This window comes from Mus caroli, chromosome 5, assembly GCF_900094665.2.
Source record: "Mus caroli chromosome 5, CAROLI_EIJ_v1.1, whole genome shotgun sequence".
In the NCBI taxonomy this organism is placed as follows: Eukaryota; Metazoa; Chordata; class Mammalia; order Rodentia; family Muridae; genus Mus; species Mus caroli.
This window is the reverse complement of record NC_034574.1, coordinates 107,315,921-107,341,294: the sequence shown is the minus strand read 5'-3', so window position 1 is coordinate 107,341,294 and position 25,374 is coordinate 107,315,921. Positions and strand designations below refer to the sequence as shown.

Sequence of the window (25,374 nt, the reverse complement as noted above, 5' to 3'; positions counted from 1 at the left end):
CGGACGCCGGAAGTGCCCGCCCGGCCCCGCCTCCGCCCCCTGCATTGAGGCGAGCTGGGTGTTTCCTGCCTCTCAGTCCGGATTTGGAGACTCCGGCGTCCTCCGACTTTTCATGGTGAGGGCGGTGGCCGCGGTCAGGGAGCTTCGGGGCCGGCAAGGGTGGCGACGAGGCTGAGCGGGAGCGGTGGGGCGCTGAGTAGTGCGTGCGGGCGAGGTCCGGGGCGGGGGAAGGGCTTCGAATGAAAGGAGCCGTGATCGGGGTGGTGGTGGTGGGGATCTGCGAAGGGGCGGCTGGTCCTGCGGGCGGAGGTGGCGCTGGGCGGCGAGCCTGGAGTGCTGATGGGCGATGGGACGTGGGAGATCGTCGGGACAAAGAGACGGCAGCGGCGGCATCCAGACCGACGCTCGCGGTGGGGAACGAACGGGGGTTCGAGGGCGTGTGGAGAGGGCGAGCGTGTACCCTTGGAATCGAGCAAAGTCTGGCCTCTGGGAGGCTGTGCCTTGAGTAAGGTGGGGTTCCAGGCAAGAGAGGGAGGGGGCGTCCTCTGAACCCACAAGTCTGGAGCGAGATGACTGGTAACAGTAATTCTAGGGAGGCATGTGTGAGGTCGGGGTACCCTGACCACAGAGTCTGGCCTCAAGTGGCACCTGGATACCTACCTAATCACTTCCCTTGAGGCCCTCTAGGGAGTCCCGGGATGTCAGCTGTTGCTGTCTGCTTTATGGGATGGTTTCGGTTTACTTGAGATTCTGTAGGCTCTGTCCCTTGAATGGTTCTTTGTCCTTGGGTGGGGATGGGGGGTGGGTGGACTATCAACCCAGGTCTTCTTTGTACCCAGGTCTTCTTTGTCTGCCACTCACTCACAAGATCAGTCCCAAACTGAAGACAGATGACTCGGCCAGTGTTTGGCTTTGGTCAAGCTCTATTTGGTGTAAAACAAGAGACACACATTGGTAGAAGGCGGCCAGCAGCACCCGTAGACCACCAACTGGTCCCCGGGGCTAACCTGGGAACTTGTTAACAACAGGACAGTCTGGGCTCACGGATGTATTTTTATAGTCTCTGTGTCACTAATGATTTGGGCTGTGAAATGGAGGGTATTTGAAACCAGATTCTAATACCTAGCTTCCCTAGTAAGCAGGATTGACAACATCCTCATTGAGACTGTTTGGAGAAGTGTGCTCAAAAGCAGGAGAACTGGGAGGTAACTATCCTAGAAACAAGTGTGGGGCTTTAGTTTTTGGCCTCCTTTAACCCCATTTGCTTCGTGCAGTAGCCCTGTAGCTGAGACCTCAGGTTAGTTTAGCCTCCTTGCATAATACCCCTTAAGCAACCCACCCTTCAGATCCCTAGGCTACTAGATAAACAGACTGTCTAATCCTTCTTAGTATCCGAATCACCTGAAAGAGCCTTTTAATCCCAGATTGCAGGCAGCAGCACTCCTTGCTGGCCTGGGGTCTCCGCCCAGGCAGACAGCAGTGTCTTGGAAGCTCTGGTGACTCTAATATCTCCAGTTGAGAACACCTAGTCTTGAGGAGTTCAGGAGTGGAAGGGAGCCTGAGGGAGGAGGAGGAGAAGGTGGGCCGGGCTTTGTCTGTGTTCTTGGGGCGGTGGGGGGGGGGGGGGGGGGGGGATGGGGTACAGTGTTTGGAAGGTTCTGGCTTTAACGGTCTGTTTTACAAAGGAGGGAACTGAGACTTAGGTTCAGTAGCTCTTGTGAACCTTGCACAGAAGGTGGCGGCCTGAAACTGCAGTCCAGGTTGGCTCCACCATCGGCTTGTTTCCCTCAGCTGACAGGCGATAGTCTGCAGGGAGTTGGTATTTTCTAGGTTTTGTTTGTTTTTCCCTGTCTTATTTGTCTGGCTTTCCCACAAGACAGTCAGCAATTCTCTCTTTTGGCCGATTTTGTTGTGGGGTTTTTTTTTTTTGTTTTTTTTTTTTCAATCGCTGTGAAGTGAGACTTTTATTTATGATGTTTTGGTTTGTTTTTGTATGCGGGTCAGGAAATCACTGGGCCAACAGAGTAAGAGGTTTGTTAGAGAGCTTCTTCAAGACCACAGAGCTAATTATAGCCGACTGAAGGGGTACAGAACCATTTAGAACAGAGGCTTGTCATGTTGACTGCACATTAGAACCAGCTGGGGAAATTAAAAAAAAAAAAAAAAAAAAGTTCCTTGGGCCACACCCAGAAGGCTGATAACAGAAGAATGTGTGTGTGTGTGGGACACAGACATTATTGTCTTTTAAAAGCTCCTCTGGGTTTCCAGTGTATGGCCAGGTGGAGCCACCACTTATTTAGTGGGCAACAATGTGGAAAGAAACTTAGATTCACCTGTCCCACCAGAACAAACTTGTCACTGAGTCTGTGTCTCACCCCTTTCACTGCTACCAAGTTTGCTCTCCCGCACCCCCGGTCACTCATGAAGTCAGCCTGCAGGAGGACAGTGTCACTGTGGGGAAGGCAGTCCATGGTGTCTGCAGAGAAGCCAGCAGTGGCAGATAACTGCTCTGTGACCCCAGGTCACCATCACAGCCCAGAGTGTGAGTGGAGCCAGAACCTGCCCTCCAAGGGGTCTATCCTAGTGCCAGGCACCAGGTTGCCCAGTTGACTTGGGGTGTGGGACTCAGGAAAGTCTCCATTGCTTCATCTGGTGTCACAGGCTCTGTCCTGATCCTCCGTGCCTTCAGTTATTCATAGCTGGAGACAGTCTCCAAAGAGGAGACGACTTGAGACTCAGATAATCACAACAGCAGTGTTTCCTGCTGAGTTTTTGGCCGTCCTGGGGCTGTGCTGGATGCTTTGTGTCCACCCGGCGGCTCTTGCAGCAGGGAGGGAGGGAGAGCCAGTGTCTGATAGCTGGGATACATTCGCGGATCTTGCCCACCGTGTCCCTGCACCAGTGTATGTGGCCGAGTTGGGGCCTTGAACATGGGTCTGGAAACACCTGAACTACACACTGCTTATCTTTCACTTTTTTTTCTTTCAGTGAGACTGAACTGTCCTATCTTAACTTCCATGTCATAGCTCTAAATATTGCCAAGCATCACAAACAACCCAGGGCCGGGCAGGCCTTGGTCACATGCTTTGCTTGCTTTTCGCTGACCCTCTGTGGGCCATAGAATAGAGATAACCAACGCTGCCTCCACACTGTGGATGCTGTCCCAGAGTGGTAGAGATTAGTGGTCAGGGGTATGGGCATATATATATATCTAGAGTGCGTCAGAGCTCTCTGCCCTCCTTAGAGTGAGGCTGAACAGATGCACAAGTTCATTAAAACCCAGCCATCTGTACACATTAAGGATGATTTATTATATGCTAGGTATCCACACAAAAGTACACAGCTGTATCTATGTTCTGTATTGTATCAGGTACCTTGAAGATGCTAGACTGTACTGTAGATAATACATATGCACATATGTGTATGTCCAGATATCTTGTGTGTGTGCGTGTGTGTGTGTGTGTGCATTCGTGTACTTTACAAGTTTTTATCTAAAAAGAACATGGAAAAGTATTTACAGTTTGGGGTGGATGTCCTTTTACCACCCCCCCCCAACACATCTGTGAAGCTTTTCTTTTGCCACCCCCCCCCCCCAGGTCATCAAAGTTTTGGGAAATGCTTTCTTCCTAGAATATCCTGCCACCTGTGGACAGTATCTCTGGAGGATGTGTTTGATCATGACTGCTAATATAGTATTTCTGGGGACTGTTTTGAAAGCTGAGTGAATGAGAGAGAGAGCGAGTGTGTGTGTGTGAGTGTGTGTGTGTGTGTGTGTGTGTGTGTGTGTGTTTGATGTCCTGCTTTCCTCTTTGCCACCATGCCGTAGATTCCAGGAGAACTCCAGGTGAACTTTAGAAACCACACACACACACACACACACACACACACACACACACTTACACTTGTTTGAGGAAACCCTTCCTTGCAGGGACCATTCTTTCTGCTCCACTTTGCAGGGCTGTAATGCAGGTTCTCCCACGGTGATGTCCCACCACCCTCAGGGTTGGGGGTAAAGGGGACAGAAGAACTGGAAACCCTTGAGCCCTATTCATGCTGCCTGCTCACTGTCTGCTGTAATGAGTTGCTTCTGTTTTGTCTCCTACCTGTTAAAAAGACATATGCTTTGCCATTTATGATGTGGTAATATAATCATTTACTGATAAAAATAGGGAAGCCGTCATTTCTCAGGTGGCTTGATAAGTTTTGTGCTGCCTGCACCCTCTAGCTGAAAGGTAGCAGGAGCACACCTGCGCCCACTGCAGCTGAGTTACCTCCAGGTCACACAGAGAGTGGAAGGTACCTCAGGAAGAGGAGCAGGGGTGTTCAGAGAAGCGGCGCCTCTCTGTGGGAGATACTGTCAGCAGGCAGCCGATTCCATGCTTCTGTGTGGCAACTCTCACCCTGAAGGCGGGACACCAAGACCCGCAATCCGCAGATCCGCAGAAGGAACACACAAATCTGCCAGGAGACTGGAGTGTATTTTTGTACTGTGGATAATGATCGTGTTCTCTGTGTTGTGGTGTGTTGGTGGATGGTCTTGTTTTTGTCCTGCGGCGGCGAGGCCCCAGAGCAGCCTCATGTGTTGGTGAAGCTCTGTGATGGTGTCTGAGGCCTTGCAGTGCCGGCAGCCATGGTGTCTGTGGGGGCTGCTTCTCTCTCTCCCTCCCCCCTGCCCCCGTTCTTGTTCTTGCCCTGTATTCACGGGGCAGATCCAGCCCACCTCTGGACATCTCAGGCTCTAGAATCTGATGGATTCATCCTGAAGTAATTAAGGACCAGGTGCTACCTACCCCTGGTCTCAGTACCTCAGGTCTGGCGTGCTGCCTGGACCGCTGTAGGATCTTGTAGTCTGGGGATGCTGGGGCAGGACGTTGCCCCTTTTTCTGAACCTGCTTCCTCATCCGGCCGTTGCCTGCACTCAGGGACTCTTTCCCCATGGGAAACAGTAGGAGCAGGAGTAGGGTCCTAGCTCACAGAAGCGAGTTAATCTGGAATTCATTTGAAAGAAGGTCCTATCGGCTGCTCTGTGTGTAGCTCTACAGGAAGGTAGAGCGTCCCAGCATGGCCATGGCTGTCTTAGCACGCGGTCCAGGGACTGTTGATGGCAATGACGGACATCACATAACACGGACTTAGAGACAGACTTACGCCTGTGGAGTCATTGGCAAGGTTGGCACATGAGACGCGGTGCAGATTAGGGTGAGCTGAGAGGGACGCGTTCCTCTCCTGGGGGCCACCCTCCAGCAGCCACCAGCTGTCCTCCTGATCTACAGAGAAACCAGAAATCCAAGAGGTTTTTTTCCTTTGAGCTCTTGAGTTATCTGTGTTGGGAGTCCAGTGTTTCAAACAGCATCGGGATGTTGTTGTTCAGCCTGGAGTTAAAGGAGCAGGGCAGGCAGGCGTGCTGACCCTGTCTTCTCTCCGGCAGGAAGAGATGTCAGGAGACAGCGTGGTGAGCTCAGCGGTGCCAGCGGCTGCCACCCGCACCACTTCCTTCAAGGGCGCTAGCCCCAGCTCCAAGTACGTGAAGCTGAATGTGGGGGGTGCTCTCTACTACACCACCATGCAGACGCTCACCAAGCAGGACACCATGCTGAAGGCCATGTTCAGTGGACGCATGGAAGTGCTCACGGACAGCGAAGGTGAGTCCCCGGCCTCAGGGTGCTAATGAGGCACTCAGACACACTGAAGCCCTGAGAGTCTTGGGGATATAAAACTCAGTCTGGAGGGTGTGGTCAGGGAGGGCTTCCTGAGGAAGTGGCACTGGAGCTGAGACCAGACTGTGAGTAGCAGTAGATAAGGACCCTTGGTCTTGACCTGGCAGGTCTGCTGGGTGACTCTGAGCAAGATTTTTCTCCACTTGCTTCCGTAAACCGGGGCCAGGTACCTTCCTGTGTTCATTCTCTTGCAGTTAGGTGCTGCTGGGCTGGCACTGGACAGTAGTGTTTTATGAGCGGGAGGCGCCCTTGGCTGCACCACACCCGCGCTGTAGGGTGTTTGTGGAAATGAAGACAATGGCAGCCGGCAGCCCCAGGAAACCAAGGTTATCTGAGAACCCAGGGTCATTGTGCCATTTGGTCCGGCAAGGTTCTGGAGGAGCAGCTCTGAGAGGGTGGGCAGGCTGGGTGAGCTTCCTGGGGTAAGCCTTCATGGGTGGCCTAAGGCCGCATTGTAAACCGGCTGTGGGTCACTGCCTTCCTCACTCAGTGGGGCAGCTGCTGGGCCAGCAGCACACTCCTGTTGAAGATGCACTACTAAGGACAGTTCTTGGTTATTGTTTCCTTTAGTCCCCGCCTTAGCCCTTTGCCTGTGGAAGATGTTAGATGTTTCTTCCATAGCTTCAGGGCTAGAAAGAGGTGCAGCTACTGTCCCTAAGATCTCTGCTTCTTACTCTCTGAGTGGGTGGCCCCATCACCCAAAGCCAGATCCCTTGATGGGTTGGCCACTGCTTTGGTGCCAGAGCCCTTCAGCAACCCCACAGAGGCCTGGCTGTCAGGCTGGTGTTCTGACCTCAGCCGTCACCCATGCCAGGCAGAGCCATCCTGTTGCCCTTGGAGGACACACTGCATAACCTGACCTCCATGCTTAGGTACAGATAGGAATAGACTGTCTGCACCTTAAAGGGGCACCCTGATGTAGGGACTCCATCGCTGACAGCTGAGCTGACATTTGCTGTAAACAGAAAGGTGGGGGCTGGACACAGGACTCAGCGCTCACAGAGGATGGCGGGCAGCAGCTCAGCCCCGGCCTGATGCCGGCTGGCTTCTGTGAGTGAGCACCCACATGCATGTCCTCACACAGCACACATAAAGACACTGCCGGTGGAGAGATGGACCCACAGTAGGGCTTCCCATGGGAAGAGAAGGAGGTTTCACCCACAGTAGGACAGAGTCCTGGGAGTGTATGTGCCATGTTGATGGAGCATGGCTGAGAGAGTGTGGCTTGAGGAGAGGCCCCGAGTGTGGGCTGCTGTGAGTGTCCCCTTGCTTGAGGGCCACACTGTGGACACACAGTTCCCCAGTGAGGAGCCTGAGTGTGGGAGGGTGGCACCTCTGGGCATGAGTCCTGCCTCTGCCACGGCAAGTGCTCAGCTGACAGTCTTGGAGCCTTTTCCTGTGTCGGGCATGGCGCCAGTTCTACCTCACCTGCCAGACACTGGAGCTGGGATGTGGACGAGTGGCTTTCTCTGAAGCTCGTCTCGCGCTGCTTGCAAGTTGTGAGTGTGCCGGAAAGCCACATGGTCAGTGCTGGTGCTTGGAGAGCGGAGCCACCGGGTATTACTGAAGGTAGAGGATGGATGCCCGCCTCTGAGGCTTGAGAACGGGAGGACGGGGGTCCCATCTTACCCTTCAGGAGTAGATGTGCTTGTGGTTTGGAATTGCGCCCTCGAGGCTGAGGCTGTGAGCAGACTTTCCCTGACTTCTCTGAAAAGTTCAGTTCTGGCCACCATAGCACTCTCTGAGGCCTCACCCCCCCCACCCCCCACCCCCGAGTGGCCCGGAGGGTTTGTGCAGCACCTCTCACAGTAAGAATGAAATTCTGGCGCAGGGACCTTGGCTCCGAGTGCTTGCCCAGCATCTCCCCACCACCACATCGAAATCCAGGCAAGGTGGCACATGCCTGTAATTCCGGCATTCAGAAGGTGGAGGCAGGAGGACCAAGAGTTCAGGGCCCCCCTGAGGCCCTGTCCTCCCCTCCCCCACTTGTGTTTAGGCTAGCCTGCTGTGCTTTGTTCCTGTGGAGCTTGGACACTGCTCCCTCCCAGCCCCAACTCCTGAGGCTGCAGATCTCTGACTAATGCCTTCAGAATCCGGGAGTGTAGGAACTACGCTGAAGCACTCGCTCATTTTATTACGTGCAATCCTCTCAGGAAAGTCAGGAGACTTACGCAGGGTGGCCCCTCATGGCCACCATTAGTCTGACTGGGGTACTGGGTGCGGCTCAGTCCGCTCACCCGAGGACTGCAAAGCTTCCTGGCTGGGCAGTGGCGCAGTCTGCTCCCCAGGTGGATCCGGCGTACAGGCAGGATGGGGAGCTGCGGGTTTGTGGGTGTTATGCTTATCACTGCCGTGGTGTTACCATCGTTCAGTTCCTGTGGCTTCAAACAGTGTTTGGTGTTATCTTCGGCTCCTGTTCACTTAGCGCTATGCTTATTCCCGGCTCAGGCGTTTCCCTGAGGTTGAGTAATTCCTTTTGCACACAAACTGCAGCTAAAGGAGCATGTCGGTTTGATGGCCCCGCAGATGTGTCCAGTCCCCAGACATCCCCCTGGGGAAACGGGACAAGGGTCGGGACTTCCCTTTCCTGCCTCCCAACTCCAGGTCGGGAGCACTAAGCTCCCTCGGCTCCCACCACTCCCTCGGCTGTCCGTGTCTTCCACTGTGCTGGGTATTGCCAGAGCTTTCTCCATGGTGCTGAGTCAGTGGGTAAACCTCACAGTGGTCTAGCCTTCTGCCCGCATTGGGCTCTGTTGACCATTTAACTATTGCCAAGGAGCTATGTGATCCGGGTTAGGGTTCATTTTGCAGTTCCTAATTTCTGGCATGCTGTCCATCTGTCTGTCTTACTGGTTTGGGTTTCGTCTTTCGGCCGCCTGGCTGCATCTGGTTTGTAACCTCTTCTTTTCCTCTCCTACTCCTCACTGCTCTGTAGATGTGTGTGCTCTAGGTCCTGCTTCCTCGTGGGCTCTGTTTGCATGGAACTTCCCCCAGACTGACTGACCTCCGCTTTCTTTAGTACCTCTACGTTCATGCATGGCTTTTCTTGTTAGGTCTCTGCCTCCTTCCTTTTTCCTTCCCTCCTCTGCTTTTCCTCTTCCCTGTCTCCCTCCTCCCCTCCCTCCTAGGGCTGGGATAGAGCCTGGGAACTGTCACTTGCTAGACAGGACTCTGCCTGCACTTCAGCCCCATCCACGGGTTCTTGATGTGTCTGCGATTCTCAGATAAGCATTGTGGCTGCTGTCTGTGACCTAAGGGATATTTAGCAATGTCCAAAGGTGTTTTTGGTTGTCGCAGCCTGGGTGTTGGGAATCTGCCTTACAGTACACTGGACAGGCTCCATCTCACAGATCTGCACTGAGGCCTTAGGCTCAGGAATTTGGGTTGTAACAGGTATCTCTGAGTGACAGTGAAGGCTGGCATGCATTGGAGTTGTGAAGAGAGGCTTCCTGGGGAAGAAGAGGAAGGAGGGTGAGCGCCCAGGCTTCCCCAGAGAGGAAACACCAGTGTGCTTATATGAAGTCAGCCAGTAGTCTCCTGCTCCATCGATCCCCTATCCCTGCCCCCTGCCCCCTGCCCCAGCAGCCTCAGTACCCTGAAAGCCACAGCGACTCACTCCTGGGGTCTGGTGTTTGCAGCATCCCGACAGTCTTGCTGCTGCCTCTGGCATCCATGATGTGATGTGCTCACTGCCACATGCCTGTAGTTAACTGTGAGTGCTGCCTATAGGCCAGTGCTGTGCTTTCTGGCCAGCCTCTGGCCACACCTGTATGCCTGTACTGTGCATCCTGTCTGCAGAGGAGACCTTGGGACAGAGCTTAGGGGAACATTGAACATGGAGCAGGCAGGTGGCAGAGCTGGGGTTCAGACAGTGGCTCTTGCTTGTCACCATTGTGCTAGGTGCTGAGACGTCCTGGAGTCAGAGCCTCTGGGCTACCCTGCCAGTCCTGCTGTCCCCGAGGCCCTGGAAGCTCTCCTCAGTGCTGTGTGCTCCAAGGCAGCAAGAGGCCACTTGATGGCAGTCTGTGGTTCTCCATGCTGGTGGTTGAGCTGAGTGTGAGGGATAAATGCCTGCTTTGAAAGCAACCAAAATATTTCAAGTCTGAATGCTAAGCTAATTGAAACCTCATGGAGTGTGCGCTGGCCGGCGCCTCTGCCCTTATTTGTTCAAAGTGCGCCTTCCCCACAAGCATTTCCTGACATTCTTGAGTTGGAGCCCAGTGTCCCAGGCCGCCTGTTCGTTTACGGAAACTCTGGGCTGTCACTTGAGTAATGGATTTGGGGGATCTTGGCCTTTCCCCAGCAGCTTGAGCTGGTGGTACGTGGAAGACAGGACATAGGCAGGCTCCTTCCAGGCAGCTGAGTGCGTCATTGATGGCTGTTTCTCTCGAAGCTTGGGAATCTTTATTCTCAGTGGCTGAATCCCGTACCCCTACCCCTAAGTGACAGCAAGCATCTTGGGTACTCTGTCTTGGAAATGCAGAGAATGAGCCTCCCCTACATGAGCAGTCCAGAGGGCAAAACCATCGATCCGTACTGTGTCAGCATTCGGTCTAGGGAACTTGGGGGCTTTAGGCCCGATGCGTGTAGGCTGAATCCAACCTATACACATATACATGCTGTATTTACCTTTTGATGGGTTGAGAACTCTTTGCTTTTTAAGTTAGTTTACCATCCTTTTAAAATGAGATTGAGGGGGAGAAATTGAATTTGTGGTTTTGCTTAGAATGACAAAACCCAGGAAGCCCTGGACCCACTTGCCTTCTTGGCCACTTTTGGCTGCATCGGTAGAGGCTACACTTGGGAGAAGGGGTGTGTTCACGAGCTGGCCACAGGCCTGGACCACCAGCTGCACACACTTAGGCTGTGTGCCGTGGACTGTGTACACTAGTAGGTGTGTTTCTTGTTTTTTCAGACCCAGAAAGAGGCTCCGGTGGCAGCTGGAGGTCACTGTGGGAGGATTTACCTTCCCGGGCCGCTCAGTACAGCCAATATCACGGGCTGGCCACTCTTCCTCCTGCCCCAGGCAGGAGGCACAGTGCTGTGACTTTCCTACTGGGTACAGAGAGCATAGGAGAAGGCAGTGGGCTCCCAATCCTGTGTATACCTCCATGCCATGCTAAATCGGGAGGCGTGTGCAAGTCCCTGTGCCTGGGCTCACTATGTGGTCTGGCATCCTATCTTTCTGCTTTCTAATATTTTTTTGAGATTTGTGTTATATTTCTGTGTATGCTGTTTTGCTTACATGTGTGTCTGCATACCACTAGAGTGCCCAGTGCCCACAGAGGTCAGGAGAGGATATCAGTGCAGAGAGACAGAAGCTGCAGATGACTGTGAATGCCATGTGGGTGCTGAGAATTGAATACTCCATCACCAGCCTCCCCCAACCCCTACCCTGACTGCTTCTGAGAGCTCCCCCTGCTCTCGGGAGAGACCACGGGTCTTCATCCCTTTCTCCTTCTTCCTGGGGCTTCTTTGTTAGCAAGCTCCAGTCCTGCCCTCTCCTCTGAACACCTTCACATACTAGGACGGGGGTTTTGAAAACCAGTGGACTTGGGTAGAGTAAGCCCCCAGACTCTGGTGAGCAGAAGGGTGGGCTTCTCTTCTCGGCCCTTACCCTCACGCCTGCTGCTAGCCAGCAGGTGGGACGTTTTCCATATCCGGTGAGGCAGGCTCACCCTCTCTGATGACAGTTTGTTGCTGTCACAGGTCCATAAGCCCTTGCAGTGAGGAGTCTGTTTGGCCGATTGGCCAAAGCAGAAGTCAGCCTTTGGATTTCTCAGTTATGTGCAGAGCCTTCAGAGCACATTTTCAAGCCTTAGGGACCTTGGGGTTGCTTGGGCTGACAGTGACAGGCATAGGAGTCTGGGGGCTTGCGCTCAGCCATGGTGCCCACCTCCCCTGACAAGTGCCCTGTGCCCTGGTTTTCCTGCTGCCCACTGCAGGCTGGATCCTCATTGACCGCTGTGGGAAGCACTTTGGGACAATCCTCAACTACCTGCGAGACGGGAGTGTGCCCTTGCCCGAGAGCCGCCGGGAGATCGAGGAGCTGCTAGCCGAGGCCAAGTACTACCTGGTGCAGGGCCTGCTGGAAGAGTGCCAGGCCGCCCTACAAGTAGGTACCCCCTTCCCTACTCGCCCCAGGTTCACAGATAGGAGGGCCAGTCTCAAGCCAGACTGCCCTGATGTATCTAGAGATCCTGGGTCACCTCTGTGTGGGAATGGGTCCTTCAGCTCCCTGTCTACAGATCTGAGAGGTTCACTGTAGAACTTGCCTCCTTGGCCTGTCCTTTGTGTCTGAAAGCTGTCCTCCCCTCCTGTTGGGCTGTCCTTCTCCTTGGCTACCCGAACACTGCCTCAGGTGTTTTCACTCTGTGTTGGTTTGTTCAGGCATCATTTGAGAAGTTTCCCATGCAGAATTGGGTGGCTCTTGGCTTCTATTTCAGCCCAAGGAGACGCTGCATATGCGGGACTAGGAGCCCTTGTCTTTCGGGGGCCTTCATGGTTGGATGATAGACTGACTTTTTCAAGGGAAGCCTTATGGGGGAAGATGCTGCCTTGTAAGGAGTCCTCCAGGCGTGGTGGTGCCTGGAACTCAGGCACTCAGAAGGCAGAGGCAGGAGGGTCACGAGTTTGAGGCCAGCCCAGGCTACCTAGCAACACTCTCATAAAGAACCAGAGAGGCGCTGGACTTTTTCTGTCTGGGTTGTAAGCATGGCTGGATGCTGGACCTCAGCAGGCTCGGGGGACTTGCAAGGTGTTGAGAATAGTAACACATCTATGCTCTGCTCTGTCTCTCACTGCAGAGTACAGATCTTCCTCCTGCTTGGGGGGAGGTGGGGATGATGTCTGGGCTTCAGGGCTCATTCTCTCTCCTTTCATCTGCTGCTGCCACTACAGTAGGGTGGAGCAGCTTTTATGCAGTCACCTGCTGCATCCAGGGCTGAGTTTTGAGTGTCCTCCCAGGCAGACAGAGCAGTGTCATCCTGGTGTTTACTGGGCACTCCAACATACCACAGCCCCAAAGGCCAGACTCCTCCCTTGATCTAACCGTTCCCAATTAACTGGTGCAAAGTGGCTTCTTTTTTTTTTTTTTTTAAAGATTTNTTTNTTTATTACATGTAAGCACACTGTAGCTGTCTTCAGACACTCCAGAAGAGGGCGCCAGATCTCGTTACGGATGGTTGTGAGCCACCATGTGGTTGCTGGGATTTGAACTCTGGACCTTTGGAAGAGCAGTCGGGTGCTCTTACCCACTGAGCCATCTCACCAGCCCCGCAAAGTGGCTTCTTTTCCCTGCTCATTGCCTGGCTTTCTGGCTAGCGGGCTTAGACAGCCCTGGGCCAGGTGGACCCCCTGGGCTGAAAGCACTTTTTGTTCCAGCAGAACAAAGATACTTATGAGCCCTTCTGCAAGGTTCCGGTCATCACATCCTCCAAGGAAGAACAGAGGCTTATAGCGACGTCAAATAAGGTGTGCTGAGGCTTGGGGTGGGGTGTGTGTGTGTACTGAGTGTGTGTGGGGGGGGGGTATGTGTGTGAATGGGAAGGGTGTGTGTACCTTTGTATATGAGTATGGAGGTGTCTGTATGTGGATGATATCTCTGAGCGTGGAGGTGTCTGTGTATACCTTTGAGTGTACTTGTGTGAGTGTGAGGGTGTCTGCATTGTACCTGTGGGGGGCTGGGGAATGTTGGTGTGTGTGTGAGTGAGAGAGAGAATGTGAATGAGAATGTGTGTATGCTGGGGGGCTTGTCTGTGGCGGGGATATAAGGAGTGACTGTGTGTGCCTGTGTTTGGTGTGGGGCCAGGGGAGGCAGTACCCAATGCCCGCGTTTTGAGAGAAAAGGGCATTCTGAGTGGGAAACCCCATCTCACACGTTGCCCCCACCCCTGGAACTTGTAGCAACACTGCTGTAAGCTCTGCTAGCCTGTGCCCACAGCCCTGCACCCCCAAGAGTAGTCATTGTCCTGTCCTCCTGTCCGTCCCCCCCCCCCCCCCCCACAGCCAGCCGTGAAGCTGCTCTACAACAGGAGCAACAACAAGTACTCCTACACCAGGTACGCGCACGGCGGCCGTCACTCACGGAGCGGGGCGGGGCGGGGGGGGGGGGCATTCACCCATGGCATGAAATCCAGCTTCGAGTCGTGCGGTTGAGTGGCTCCTGGGTCTGTTACCTGTTACAGATGCTGCCGTGAACATGAAAGTTCAGGCGTGTGTGGACATTGGTGGCCCTGTCTCTTGGGTCTCTGTGACTCTGGTTCAGTTCCTGGGGACTGCACTGTTTGAACATTGCCACCCACAAGCAGTGGATGTTTATAGAGCGCCCTTTGGCTCTCAGGACCTGGCACCCAGAGGCTCTGCAGTCAGTGTTCTTAGGTGTGGGTGGAACAGATGTGCCACCGTTAGGGGCACAGCTGTCCTGGAGACCCCACTCTGCCACTTACACATTCTGGAGCAGCAGCCTCTGGTACCTTTCTCGGGCTCACTTTCGGTAGAGATAGAGAAGGGGCCAGAAGGGCTCTGAGAGCAGGAGCACCAGGCGGATATCAGCAGGGTGGCCACCTCTGCTCATTTTACCCAATGCTCTTCTGCAGCAATTCTGACGACAACATGTTGAAAAACATCGAACTGTTCGATAAGCTGTCCCTGCGCTTCAACGGGCGGGTCCTGTTCATTAAGGACGTCATCGGGGACGAGATCTGCTGTTGGTCATTTTACGGCCAGGGCCGGAAAATCGCTGAAGTCTGTTGTACCTCCATTGTCTACGCCACTGAGAAGAAGCAGACCAAGGTGAGGGCCGTGCTCACGGGAAACTCAAAAGAGGGGGGTGTGGCAGGTCAGAGAAATGGGGGCACTTCCTACCGACACTGGGCAAGCAGAGAGGGGCGTGCTCCCAGCTGTCTCCGGGCAATCTGGCCGGATTCAGGTTTGCGCCTGTGTGCCCAGCTGCCAGGGCCTTCTCCCTCTGGCATCCTGATCTTTCTGACCACCCGTGCGGGGTCACCCTGCTCCGGGTGGCAGGAGCTCCACCAGCATGGCCTCATCGAGACTCACCGGTCAGAGGCCTATGCTGCCTTCCGAAGCTGACCCTTGACTACCCTTGGCTGTCCACCCTGCCCTTCCCTTCTGCTGACCCGGATCTGTCTTCCGCTGACGTAGGCCCCACACGCCATGGCTTTTTACAATTATTACGTGTAGGCGTGTATATCTGCAGGTGGTTTGTGCACGTGAGTGCTGGTGCATCGAATTCCCTGGAGTTGTGAGCTGGAGCCCGGCTCACTGTCAGAACCACACCTCTCTCTCTAGGCGTGCTTGCCCACCCTTCTTAGACTTGGAGCGAAGGTGGCCCCCTCTTTCCCGCTCTCCCCTTCTGCTCGCTGCACATTCTGTCATTTCTCTCTCACCCTAAGGGAAATGGACGTTAATTTTGCCAAGGTTCTAGTCACCTGTGTGTAGGCCATAGTCATATGCTCTTACCCCTGAGGCTTTGGGAGATGTGGTTCCATGGGATCCTGGAGCTGGCAACTGAGGCTAAACTCAGGTTGTCCGGTTTGGCGCCTCTACCCTCTGAGCCACCTCAATGGCTCCACTATGTTTTTTTTGGTGTGTCTGGCAATTGCCACTGTGAGATTTGGGTCACAAGTTCCACCTAGCCTTGTGATTGGAGCTCTTGTGGCAATGTGACTTTCCCAGCCTTCAGCCTCTCACACCAGCTGTCCCCATGGCTGGTCTGTGTGAGGCTGAGGAGCAGACCCTGCCCATGGAGGAAGTCGGATACCCAGAATAGCTTCTCAAGCTCTCTCCCTTCACTGTCCTGGGCTCACCTCACAGTTGCCCAGAGAGCTGGGGCTTTGCTTATCTCAGGCTGCCTCAGCCTCTTCAGCCTGTCATTCTCCCACCCGCTTAGACCCCGACTCCCCACCCCTGCCATGAGGAAGATGCCACTGAGGACAGGCTCTGCTTGCAGCCGTGAGTCTGCTGGAGGCCGAAATGTAGGAAAGTGGAGGACATCTGTGGACTCCCTGGGATTGCATTGTCAGCCTAGGAGCTGGGGAGCCTGAGGCCCTGCTGAGATGCAGTGTGAGGTAGTGGCCATGTGCAGCCAGCCAGCTAACGTTCCTGCTGTGTATTTTGTGGGGCACAGGTTGAGTTCCCAGAAGCCCGAATTTATGAGGAGACCCTGAATATCTTGCTTTACGAGGCCCAGGATGGCCGAGGACCTGACAATGCCCTCCTGGAGGCCACGGGCGGGGCAGCTGGACGTTCTCATCACCTGGACGAGGACGAGGAACGGGAGCGAGAGCGGATCGAGCGCGTGAGGAGGATCCATATCAAGCGCCCAGATGACCGAGCCCACCTCCACCAGTGAGCAGGCCGAGCACCCTGCCTTCTGCCCTCCCTCTGCTCCTGCCCAGCCCCCTCAGACCCTGTGCAGGCTTTGGGGCACCTCCCACTTCCCCTGGAGTCTGAGACACTTTTGTAACAAGCCAGATGATTATTTTGATATTTCTTGACAAAGTAGATTGCTTCTGTGTTAGCCCAGATGTGCACCCCTTCTGAACATGCTGTGTCTGGGGTCCCACCTCCCGTGAGAGCCTGGAGCCCAGCCTCTGGGCCTTGGAGGAAAACGTATGAATGAGTTTGGCGTGTATGTGAGAACCTTTGTTGCAGTATTTATTTTTATGGGTGTTGACTACATATTAGGGCTTCTTAGGTGACACTCCCTTAAGGACTTAGTTTGACAGTTGGGAGGAACTGCGCAGTTGGCAGCCGGCCACCAAGGTGTTCTTGAGCAGCCTGGCCCCTGTATGCTCTGAGCAGGCAGTCTCGTTGCTCTCCTGTGGGTCTGCTCTGTGTGCGGTTTTGTACAGAGCCCCTTGGTCACAGTGGAAGGGGGACGAAGTGTGCTTCTGGCCTCTCCCTGGTTCTCAGCATGGCAGGCACACTCCAGGCTGGGAGCAGACCCATTCCTGGCAGTTGGCTGCTCTCTCGACTCTGTCCTTTTGATGTACCCCATCCAGGAAGGGGCAGCCATCGCTGCTTTAAGGGTCTACTCCTCTCTTGCATGGCTTCCTTTTCTCATCAAGGGGGTGCCTTGCCCTTTGGTTAGGAACTGTGTGACTGCAGACACTGGCACCAGGTGAGGACACCACTGAGTTTGCAGCAGTTTCCCTGCAGAATAGAGTGGGTGTGCAGATACCTTTGGGTCTTGTTGTGTTCAGGGGATGTGTGTGTGACTGCTGGTGGGATGTGTGACTGTAGGGCGCTGGCGCTCACGACAACGGTCAGTTACCTCGAGTCTGCTTTGCGCAGAGGCGTCGTGGCTGAAGAGTAGACTAGTTTCAAGGTTGTGAGAGTGTGGGATGGATTTGGCTGCTTGATAAAGGAAGTGTTGGCTATTTTTTAGACCAAAGGTATTAAGTGGGCAATCTCTGACATGTTTTAAAGTTTCTATTTTGCAACGGTTTGTACAGCTCGCTTTGTACATGACAGTTGTATACCTTTCTCTTGTATCTGACACAAAACCTATGATAAATACTCAAACAGTCCCGACTGGATCGAGGAACCATGTACGGGGTAGACTTTTGTATTAAGAGCCAAGAAAGGGAGCTTATGAATCATGTTTCCTACATTTTTATACTGTTTGTTTTAAACGGCGGCCCCGCCCAGTGGGTTCAGCTTTTCTAGGAAGCGAATGTCAGTACTGGTGTTTTTTGTAGGAATGGAGAAGCCATGTATACACTGTGTAAATGCTCATGTGAGAATGACCTAGCAGCACAATCTGACTTGCCTTGGCCTCTGGCCTTCCGGTTACTGTTTTTGGCAGCTCTCTCTACCTTCCTCTATCCTCAAACCTTGTGCCTGTAGCTTTGTACTTCAGCTCCCAGGGATAGGAACAGACCTAGCGAACATTCCACGGTGCCTGATCTCGCTGGCAACCGAGTCCAGCTAGGGCCTGACCCAGCGTCAGTCTCCAAAGCTCTGCTTCCAGGTTCCAAACACTGGTGTGAGGGGCAGTAGTTAGCACTTCTAGATCACTGTCTAGTGAGTCGCTGGTGTAGAGTGAACTTTGACTGCACAGTAAGGGCTCACAATTAAAATAAACCAGAATAGCTTTTTGCTCATGGTAACCAAGTTCAGTGTCTGTGGGGCCCACAGCCTGGCAGGTCTGGCCCAGCTCTGTTGCCTGCTGTGGGAGATGGGCTGTTTGACCTCTCTGGAGGCTGAGANCCCATACCTGCTGCTCAGTGCTGGTAATCAGCCCTCCCCAGAGTGCGTGCTGGCCAGAGGGCTCTACCCACAGTCCCTGGTCATGTACGCACATCACACTCTTCCTGCCTCTGCACTATGAAAACCATACTGGGAGTTTTAGAAGTGCTCACTCTTGTATGAGCGTCTGCGGACATGTGTAAAATAAACGTTAAATTCTGCTTCTACTCACGCCACCTTCTGTCTTTTCGAGATCGCCTGGCCCAGTCATTAGGGCTGCTGAGGTGCAGCAAGGGCAGGGCTGCCACATCCTACCTCAAGAGTCTGCCCTTCTCTGTAGGGCTGAGGGATGGGCTGGTGTTAGATTGGCGTCCCGGGCAGCCGGGTTGAGGCTGTGCCTCTTGACGAGATTTCCTTCACTCCTGGGTCTCAGCAGCTTGCCAGAGGTACAGAGTCTGCCGCCCACCCTGCACTGACTTCTTGCTGTGCGCCTACAGTGGGTTCCACCAGGGACAGGGGAAGACTCTAGGTTGGCTCTCAGGAAGCGACTGGATACAGCACCACCTGAAACCTGGCTCTGCCGTAGCATGGGCTCCTTGATGCGGCCATTCTCCAGGAGCTGCCGCACTGGCCTTGAGCGTGGATAACTGGAGCGGTCCATGCTTGTTCAGTGCTCGCCTCAGCTGGAGAAGAAATAGTGACCAAGGAGGGCGGGGTCATCCTCTGTCAGGTCTTCTTCCCTGCCGACACCTGGGGAGAGGAACAGCCAGCTTTAGAGCCCAGCCGTCTGCGCTGGAGGAAGCAGCTCCCTCCTAAGGGAGCAGCCAGATTACAAAGTGGTGCAGAGAGACCGACCAATCAGCATCTTCAGCCGTAGATAGGCATGGGAGAGGGCCTGAGTGGCCACCGAGTCCCGGCCAGTACCTCACGGAAAGATCGCCGACTTCACATTCAAAGTAACCTTTCCTTCCACTTGTCCCTGAGGGGGCAGAGGGTCCCCATGCTGCAAAAAGCACTTTATATATAACTATTTTATATAACTTTACCTGTAAACCGGTTTTGCATACAGGTAAGATATATAAATTAAACAAGCATATACAGAAAGTGCATTTCACAGGTTCCTCCCCCGTCTGCCTCACCCATGGCACCAGAACACATCCTCTGGTCGCTTGCTCCGTCCGACCTGGCGAGGACCGTGAGGACCTTCTGACAGGCATGTGGGAGCTCAGCACCCCATTGTCACAAGGCAGTGCGTTCAGATCTGAACCTTAGACCTGGGACCTTTTCATCTTGGCTGGGTTCTGAGCACATGGCAGAGCCTTTTGTGAGCCAGCAAACACACACCTGGCTCTGACACTCGAAAATGACAACTGTCTCGTGTGCCCCTCTGGTTCACAACACCTGCCCACCCATCTCTCAAGTACCATTTTGTTGCTTTCTTTCAGAATACCAGTTGGGACCGCAGTAGGAGTGGTCGATTTTGGCTTACAACTATGCGTATCCTCTAACGGCCCGGCACACAGCCACTTACCACTCTTAACTGTCCGTTTTTATCTTTATAGACTTGGTCTTCCTCTCCAGTCTCAAAAACTATTGTGCCTTCTCTCCCAGGACTGATGTAGAACTGTAAACTTAAAACGCAGAGAGTGACAGGTTACTGACACGCACTGTAGTCTGGAGAGAAAGTCCCTCGGGGAACTGTCCTAGCTGATGACTGAGTTCCTCCACTTTGTCTCACTGTTGGTTACAATCAGAAGGATGCCCTCACAAGTGGGCTTCTGGTGGTCTCAAGTCAGCTCAGCAGTCCGGCTGTCTGAAGGGCCTTCGGATGCATTTATAAGAGCAGCCTGCAGGGTTCCTGCTGCAGCTCACAGCCACCCAAGGATTCCATCCTCTGAGCCCCAGCAGAATTGATGCCCTTTTAAAAGTCCCCACCCGCTCTCTCTACCCTGCCTGTGAATTCACCCATCAGGGGCTGAGAGAGCACAGGAGTCCTCACAGCTTTGGGCCTCGGGCACACTGGGTAGCCCTGCCTTGGAGGTCTCTGCCTGAGCCAATTCTTTCACCCCCTAAAGAAACCAGCCCTTCTGTAACCAGCACCTGTGCCGCTGCTATCCCCCCACAGTGAGTGAGAACCGGTCCCCATGCCCATCAGCATCCCCATGGAAAACTGGAAGGAGATGCTGACTCCCTTGTATACCCTGTATCCAAGATTAGGATGGAGAAAGGAATGTTCTTCACTGTAAAGGTGTGGTGCTGCCGGCTCTGGAGCCTCCCAGCCCCTACTGGAAGACCCCTTTCCCCACCCACCCCACCCCCGTGCCAAGGAGGCAAGTGGGGCTCATGCTGGCAGCCCTGTCACCGTGGATAAGCCCCTACCTTCCCTGGACAACACGGACAGTGTGCTCCTTCTTTATGAGCATGGCGAGCTTAGTGGCCACCTCAAATATGTGTTCACACTGCAGGATGACGTCCCCCTGCGGAGAGGGAGGGGTGGCAGCCAGCTGCAGATGAGTGGTGTTTTGAATGTGGAGGTTCCGCAGGGTTCAGCTTAGGGAAGCGAGCTGTTGTGGCCGGAAGCTGTAGTTACCTTTTGCTGTTTGTCCACTGGTGAGATGTGAATGACCAAGATTCCATCACTGAGGCTGCTGGTGGAGACACCTGAGACAGAGACAAGAGTCTGGCATTAACTTAAAGAATGGGGAAGCAGAGCAGCGGTGGCCTTTAATCCCAGCACTTGGGAGGTAGAGACAGGCAGATTTCTGAGTTCAAGGCCAGCCTGGTCTGCAGAGTGAGTTCCAGGACAGCCAGGGCTACCCTGTCTTGGGAGGAAAAAGGAAAAAGGGAAAAAAAAATTGGGCCTGTGGAGGTAGCTGAGCCTGAGGACATATGTTTGGATGCCCAGCAACCACATAGAAGTGAGACATACCGACCAGGCAGGCACATCTGTAACCCAGCATTAGAGAGGGGTGGGCTGGACTGGGTGGGTGCTTCCACTGAGCTCCAAGGCTCAGCGCGGGAGCCATCTCAGAACATGGGAGAGAGGGTAGAGACCCACAGAGACAGCCTGGCACTCACCTCTCACGGCCGAGTACTCTATCTTCTGCTTGACTTTGGAAAGCTCCACCAGGTATGCTGACCTCTGCGTGAGAAGGAGTTGCCGCTGCCGTGCCTTGAAGCCCTTCCTGTCATACTTGATGACCGGGACGCCATACTGCAAGGTGGCTAGTGTCACCAGGAGGGGGAGGGCCACCTCACCCCAGGAGGGCTGGGGACAGAGCCTTTCCCCATGGAATCCCGTGGCACTGCTTCAGGCACTCAGCCTGACTCCTTCAGTGTAGCCCTTTTTGCTCCATTACCCTGGCAACGCTCTGAGCTCTACCTTACTCCTCGGGCCCCCAAGGAAACAGGCTACAGCTGTCCCCAGCTTCTCATAGTCTCACCTGCTGTTCTTCTCCAGAACCAGGCAGGTGACAGCAGCCACCAAGCACATAAGCAAGAGTCCCTCCCTCAGCCCTCAGTGACCCACAAGCCACATACTATTGGCAGCAATGACCTCCTCCTGGCCATTGTTGAGAGACTGGGGTCAGGACTGGGGTCATCAGTTCAGTGCCCCCCACCACCATCAACATGGGGTCTCATGAGAAAGGTCCTGGCTATATCTGTTGCATAGAAAAGCAACTAAACAAGCAAGCTTGTTTGGGGGATGACAGACAGCAGACAGGGAATGGCAGTAGGCCTCTGTTGGCAAACGCTACCTGGTAATGTTAGTTAATGCCCTGAGTGGCAGGGGTGAGCCCCAGCGGCACCCTGGGTTTAAGCAGCACTTCCAGACGCTTACGTGGAAAGCACACCCTAGCCTCAGATATACTAAGGGTCTCGGTGGAGGCCGTACCTGGATTTTCTCATTGCCAAGCAGTTGGAGCACTTTGGGATTTATGTTGCCTTCATCTAGGGAGGGGACCAGAATGGGAGGAGTCAGCACCAGCCCTGGGAGGAAGGCCTGCTGCTGCTGGGCTGGGTCTGTGCCCCTTCCTGCTGAGGCTCAGCTAGGGAGAGGCTCCCTTGCCCTCTCAGAAAGCACACTCACCCAGTCGGCTGCCTGCAAACGGTTGGTTCAAGCTCTCTGTGTAGCCTTCCTTCTTCCCCCGGAATATCTCGCTCGTGACCACCTTTTGCTGCATCTGTAACAACAGGTCAGAACGGGGAGCAGGCAGCCCTGGGTAGTTTTCAGGCAGGAGCTTTTACAACAGCCCCACAGCTTACACCGGTGGAGAGCAGGCTGGTACCTAAGTCAGAGCTCTGTAACTCCAGCCCAGAGGCAGCCTGGGGCCTGCTGCTTGTGTGTGTCAATAAAGCTTTATCGGGACACAGCTACAGCATTCATGTTTACATGTGTGGGACTGCTTATTGCATAGCTACAGCCCAGAAAGCCTCAAAGATGGAGTCTGTAGCCCTTCACAGAAAAGACTACAGGTAAGTGTCCTCTAGCTCAGGGAATCCTGCCTCTGGAAGCACAGGGCCCTGGCTGGAGTCTGTTGCCATGGTAACAACAGAGGGATGCAGATGGAAGCAGCTTGAAGTTCCTCAGCTCTACAAGTCACAGGAATAGCGAGACCCTTGGCTCCCCGGTAGATGGTAAAGTCGGCTTAGTGCTAACAATCTGGTCCCCCGCCACCGCCACCGTGCAGATGCCACCCATCTGTCCTACCATGGCTTTCCTCTCGGCTGAGATTCCACGGCAGTACTTCCGAACAAGGTTCCTGGTGCACATCCTCCTCAGCAGATTGGAAGCCTGTGTGGAGAACAAGCTTCCCTCTCACCCCCACACTCCACACGGCAGCTCTTTAGATCACGGTGGTTCCAGTAAGTGAGACAGCAGCAGCTTACATTCAAGACACCCAACCTGGTCCCTCCAGCAGGTCAGCACCGCTGAACTAGGTTTCGCTAACTTGGGCGTGATTAGAGCCACGGGGGAGAGGGGGTTTGTAGGAAGGAGAGTAGGCGTCTTGCACAGTAGGGCTTCAGTGGAACCCAGGAATCTTAACAGTAGCTACCACCCTAGTATAGCGGTTCTCAACCTGTGGGCTGGGACCCCTTTGGGAGTCACCTATCAGAAATCCTGCATATCAGATATTTACATAGGATCCATAACAGTAGCAAAATTAAAGTTATGAAGTAGCAATGAAATAATGTTATGGTTTTGGGGGTCACCACAGCATGAACTGCACAAAAGGGTTGCAGTGTTAGGAAGGTTGAAAACCACTGTTCTAGAACATTCTTCGTGGAACCCATGGCAGTCACTTAGCTTCCAGACTGCTCCATCGTAGTTGGAAACTATCAGAGGACTCTCACATATCCGTAATCTCAGGGCTTGGGATGCTGGGGCAGGAAGCTTACAAGTTCAAGGCCAGCCTGGGTTCTATAGTAAGAACCTGTATTTTGAAAAGGTTCTGTCTAAGCAGGTGTCTGTTGGGCTTATAACCCCTGCTAATGAATGCTGAGGTATCCCATTCCTCCTGAAACACATTTGCAAACAAAGACTTTGAAAAGCAGCCCCGCCAGTTCCTGGTACCCACATCACCTGTAACACCGGCATCCCAGTTGAGACCTACATTTTCCAGGATGCCCGGAGGCCTCAGCCAGCTCTTATCCAGCACGTTCTTCGGCACATGGTAGCGAAGATTCAGGATGTAATTCTTCCTCACCAGCACTACGAACTCCTCATTGTCAGGACAAAGGGGTTTGTCACGGTTGATGAAACCCTTGACGAAGCTGGTGGGGGGGGGGGTGACAGGAGAGTTTACACAGCCACACAGGCTGGGGACCAGTAATGCCGCACCCCATCCCACCACGCCTGCCCCTGTGTTCTACCCACTCTGCTTTCTCTTTTAACTAGCTTGAGTTGTTGATTTATAAAAATGAGCAGCGTAAGGCTGGAGAGACGGCTCAGCAGTTAAGAGCACTGGCTGCTCTTTTAGAGGTCCCGAGTTCAATTCCCAGCAACCACATGGTGCCTCATGACCATCTGTAGTGGGATCCGATGCCTTCTGGTGTGTCTGAAGACAGCTACACTGTACTCTAACATATATTAAACCTTTATTTTTAAAATGAGCGGCATTACATAAAAGCCAGGCTTCAGCTTTCTCTGGCTACACGGCTGGGCTCATGTCCTCTGGAGGACAATCAGCCTCCAGATTGCCTGCAGTCCCCACAGTATCCTGTCTGATGACCATTTGTGAGACTTGCTCACTCTCCCTGGCTGGCTCTGGAAGTCACGTGGCTAAGGGAGCGCAGTCAGCGAAGCTGAGACCTAACAGGTGGGATCCCAGAGCAGAGAGACAGCAGAGTTCCCAGCATGGTCTGCGGGCGGAGCTTTCTGTGTACACCAAGACCACAGCTAGAGAGATGGCTCAGCATGTTTGCTTTAGGTCATGAGGACTGAAATTCATTCAGATTGGAGATCCCACGGCAGGCAGCTCACAAACAACTAACCCCAGCTCCAGAGGAGCCAGTGCCTCTTCTGGAATGCACCCACACCCATTTGCGTAGGCACGTACACATGCCACGCGTATATACATACATACCACACTCATGCCCCTCAGAAATAGCCATGGAAACCCCACCAGGCCCATGACCACACCGTGGTAACGCTGGTCCTGTGGAGACTCTACCTCCGTATGATCCGCACCGCCCACCTTCTTCTCTTGATCTCCTTCCGAGCCAGGACTCCGCGCCAGTGGGCTTCTAATTTGGTGGCTGGAAGAGTCCACTGATGGCATTAGAGGATTCACACAAAACACGGAAGGCTTTCCCAGAAGAATCCAGCCACTCAGCACACAGCAGCCCACTAGAGGGCTCTGCTGGTCCCAGAGGCTGCAAGCAGGGTACATGCCATTCCTTAAACTCAGAGCCTGCACGTACCAGGCAGCAGAGGAGGCTGGGAAGCTTTGCAGAAGTTCAGAGTTACAGGAGGGGGCCTCCTGGGAGCTCTGTGGGGAACTACACCTGAGAACTAGTCCCAGCACTGAGTTGAGTCTGGTTTTACCTAGTGCTGACTTTCAGTTGCCACATTCAAAGATGGAGATTCATAAACAAACAGGGACATGAAAAATTAGCTCTTGGCTTGCCTCCTTGTTTTAATGTGTGTGTGTGTGTGTGTGTGTGTGTGTGTGTGTGTGTGTGTGTGTGTGTGTGTGTGTTTCTTTGGGTTTTCAGATTGCGTTTCTCCCCTAGAACAGCAGTGTTTCCTTTGGAGAACAGGCAATTAAAAAATCACACATTTCAGTACTCAGAGCCTGGGGCTGGCAGACTGTGGTCGGGAGACCAGCTGCCTGTTTATATAAAGTTTGATTGTAACCCAGTTAAATCCTTTTTTTATATACTGCCTAAAGCAATCCTTAGGCTTCAGTGGCAGAGTTGAGTAACTGTGGAGACCGTAAGA

At 53.7% G+C, this 25,374-nt stretch overlaps 2 protein-coding genes across 3 annotated transcripts in view; one reads left to right on the top strand and one right to left on the bottom strand.

Moving 5' to 3' along the window:
• Positions 1-31: 31 nt before the first annotated feature.
• Positions 32-18,157, top strand: Kctd10 (potassium channel tetramerization domain containing 10). Of its 2 annotated transcripts, none has more exons than XM_021162948.2 (7): positions 32-115; positions 5,429-5,642; positions 11,663-11,832; positions 13,104-13,190; positions 13,725-13,777; positions 14,315-14,510; positions 15,865-18,157. In XM_021162948.2, exons 1-7 carry the CDS (start codon positions 113-115, stop codon positions 16,087-16,089), a joined length of 948 nt encoding a protein of 315 aa, XP_021018607.1. In that variant the 5' UTR covers positions 32-112; the 3' UTR covers positions 16,090-18,157. The 2 variants fall into 2 exon arrangements, with proteins under 2 accessions (XP_021018607.1, XP_021018606.1); XM_021162947.2 differs by having other exon boundaries at positions 13,101-13,190.
• A 193-nt stretch (positions 18,158-18,350) lies between these two features.
• Positions 18,351-25,374, bottom strand: part of Myo1h (myosin IH) — a 74,081-nt gene continuing 67,057 nt past the window's right edge. Inside the window, exons 23-32 of the mRNA XM_029477700.1 lie at positions 24,629-24,689; positions 23,546-23,705; positions 22,642-22,725; positions 22,021-22,114; positions 21,826-21,881; positions 21,009-21,144; positions 20,521-20,591; positions 20,310-20,407; positions 19,462-19,561; positions 18,351-18,680 (exon numbers count right to left, since the gene is read on the bottom strand). Coding sequence (XP_029333560.1) covers positions 18,657-18,680; positions 19,462-19,561; positions 20,310-20,407; positions 20,521-20,591; positions 21,009-21,144; positions 21,826-21,881; positions 22,021-22,114; positions 22,642-22,725; positions 23,546-23,705; positions 24,629-24,689 — 884 coding nt within the window. The 3' untranslated portion in view covers positions 18,351-18,656. The remainder of the gene's footprint in view (positions 18,681-19,461; positions 19,562-20,309; positions 20,408-20,520; positions 20,592-21,008; positions 21,145-21,825; positions 21,882-22,020; positions 22,115-22,641; positions 22,726-23,545; positions 23,706-24,628; positions 24,690-25,374) is intronic.

Excerpts from the sequence above, each read along its gene's own strand:
- Kctd10 (XM_021162947.2), top strand. Across the intron at positions 13,191-13,724 it reads TTATAGCGACGTCAAATAAG|CCAGCCGTGAAGCTGCTCTA; the intron begins GTGTGCTGAGGC and ends CCCCCCCCACAG. Across the intron at positions 13,778-14,314 it reads AACAAGTACTCCTACACCAG|CAATTCTGACGACAACATGT; the intron begins GTACGCGCACGG and ends GCTCTTCTGCAG.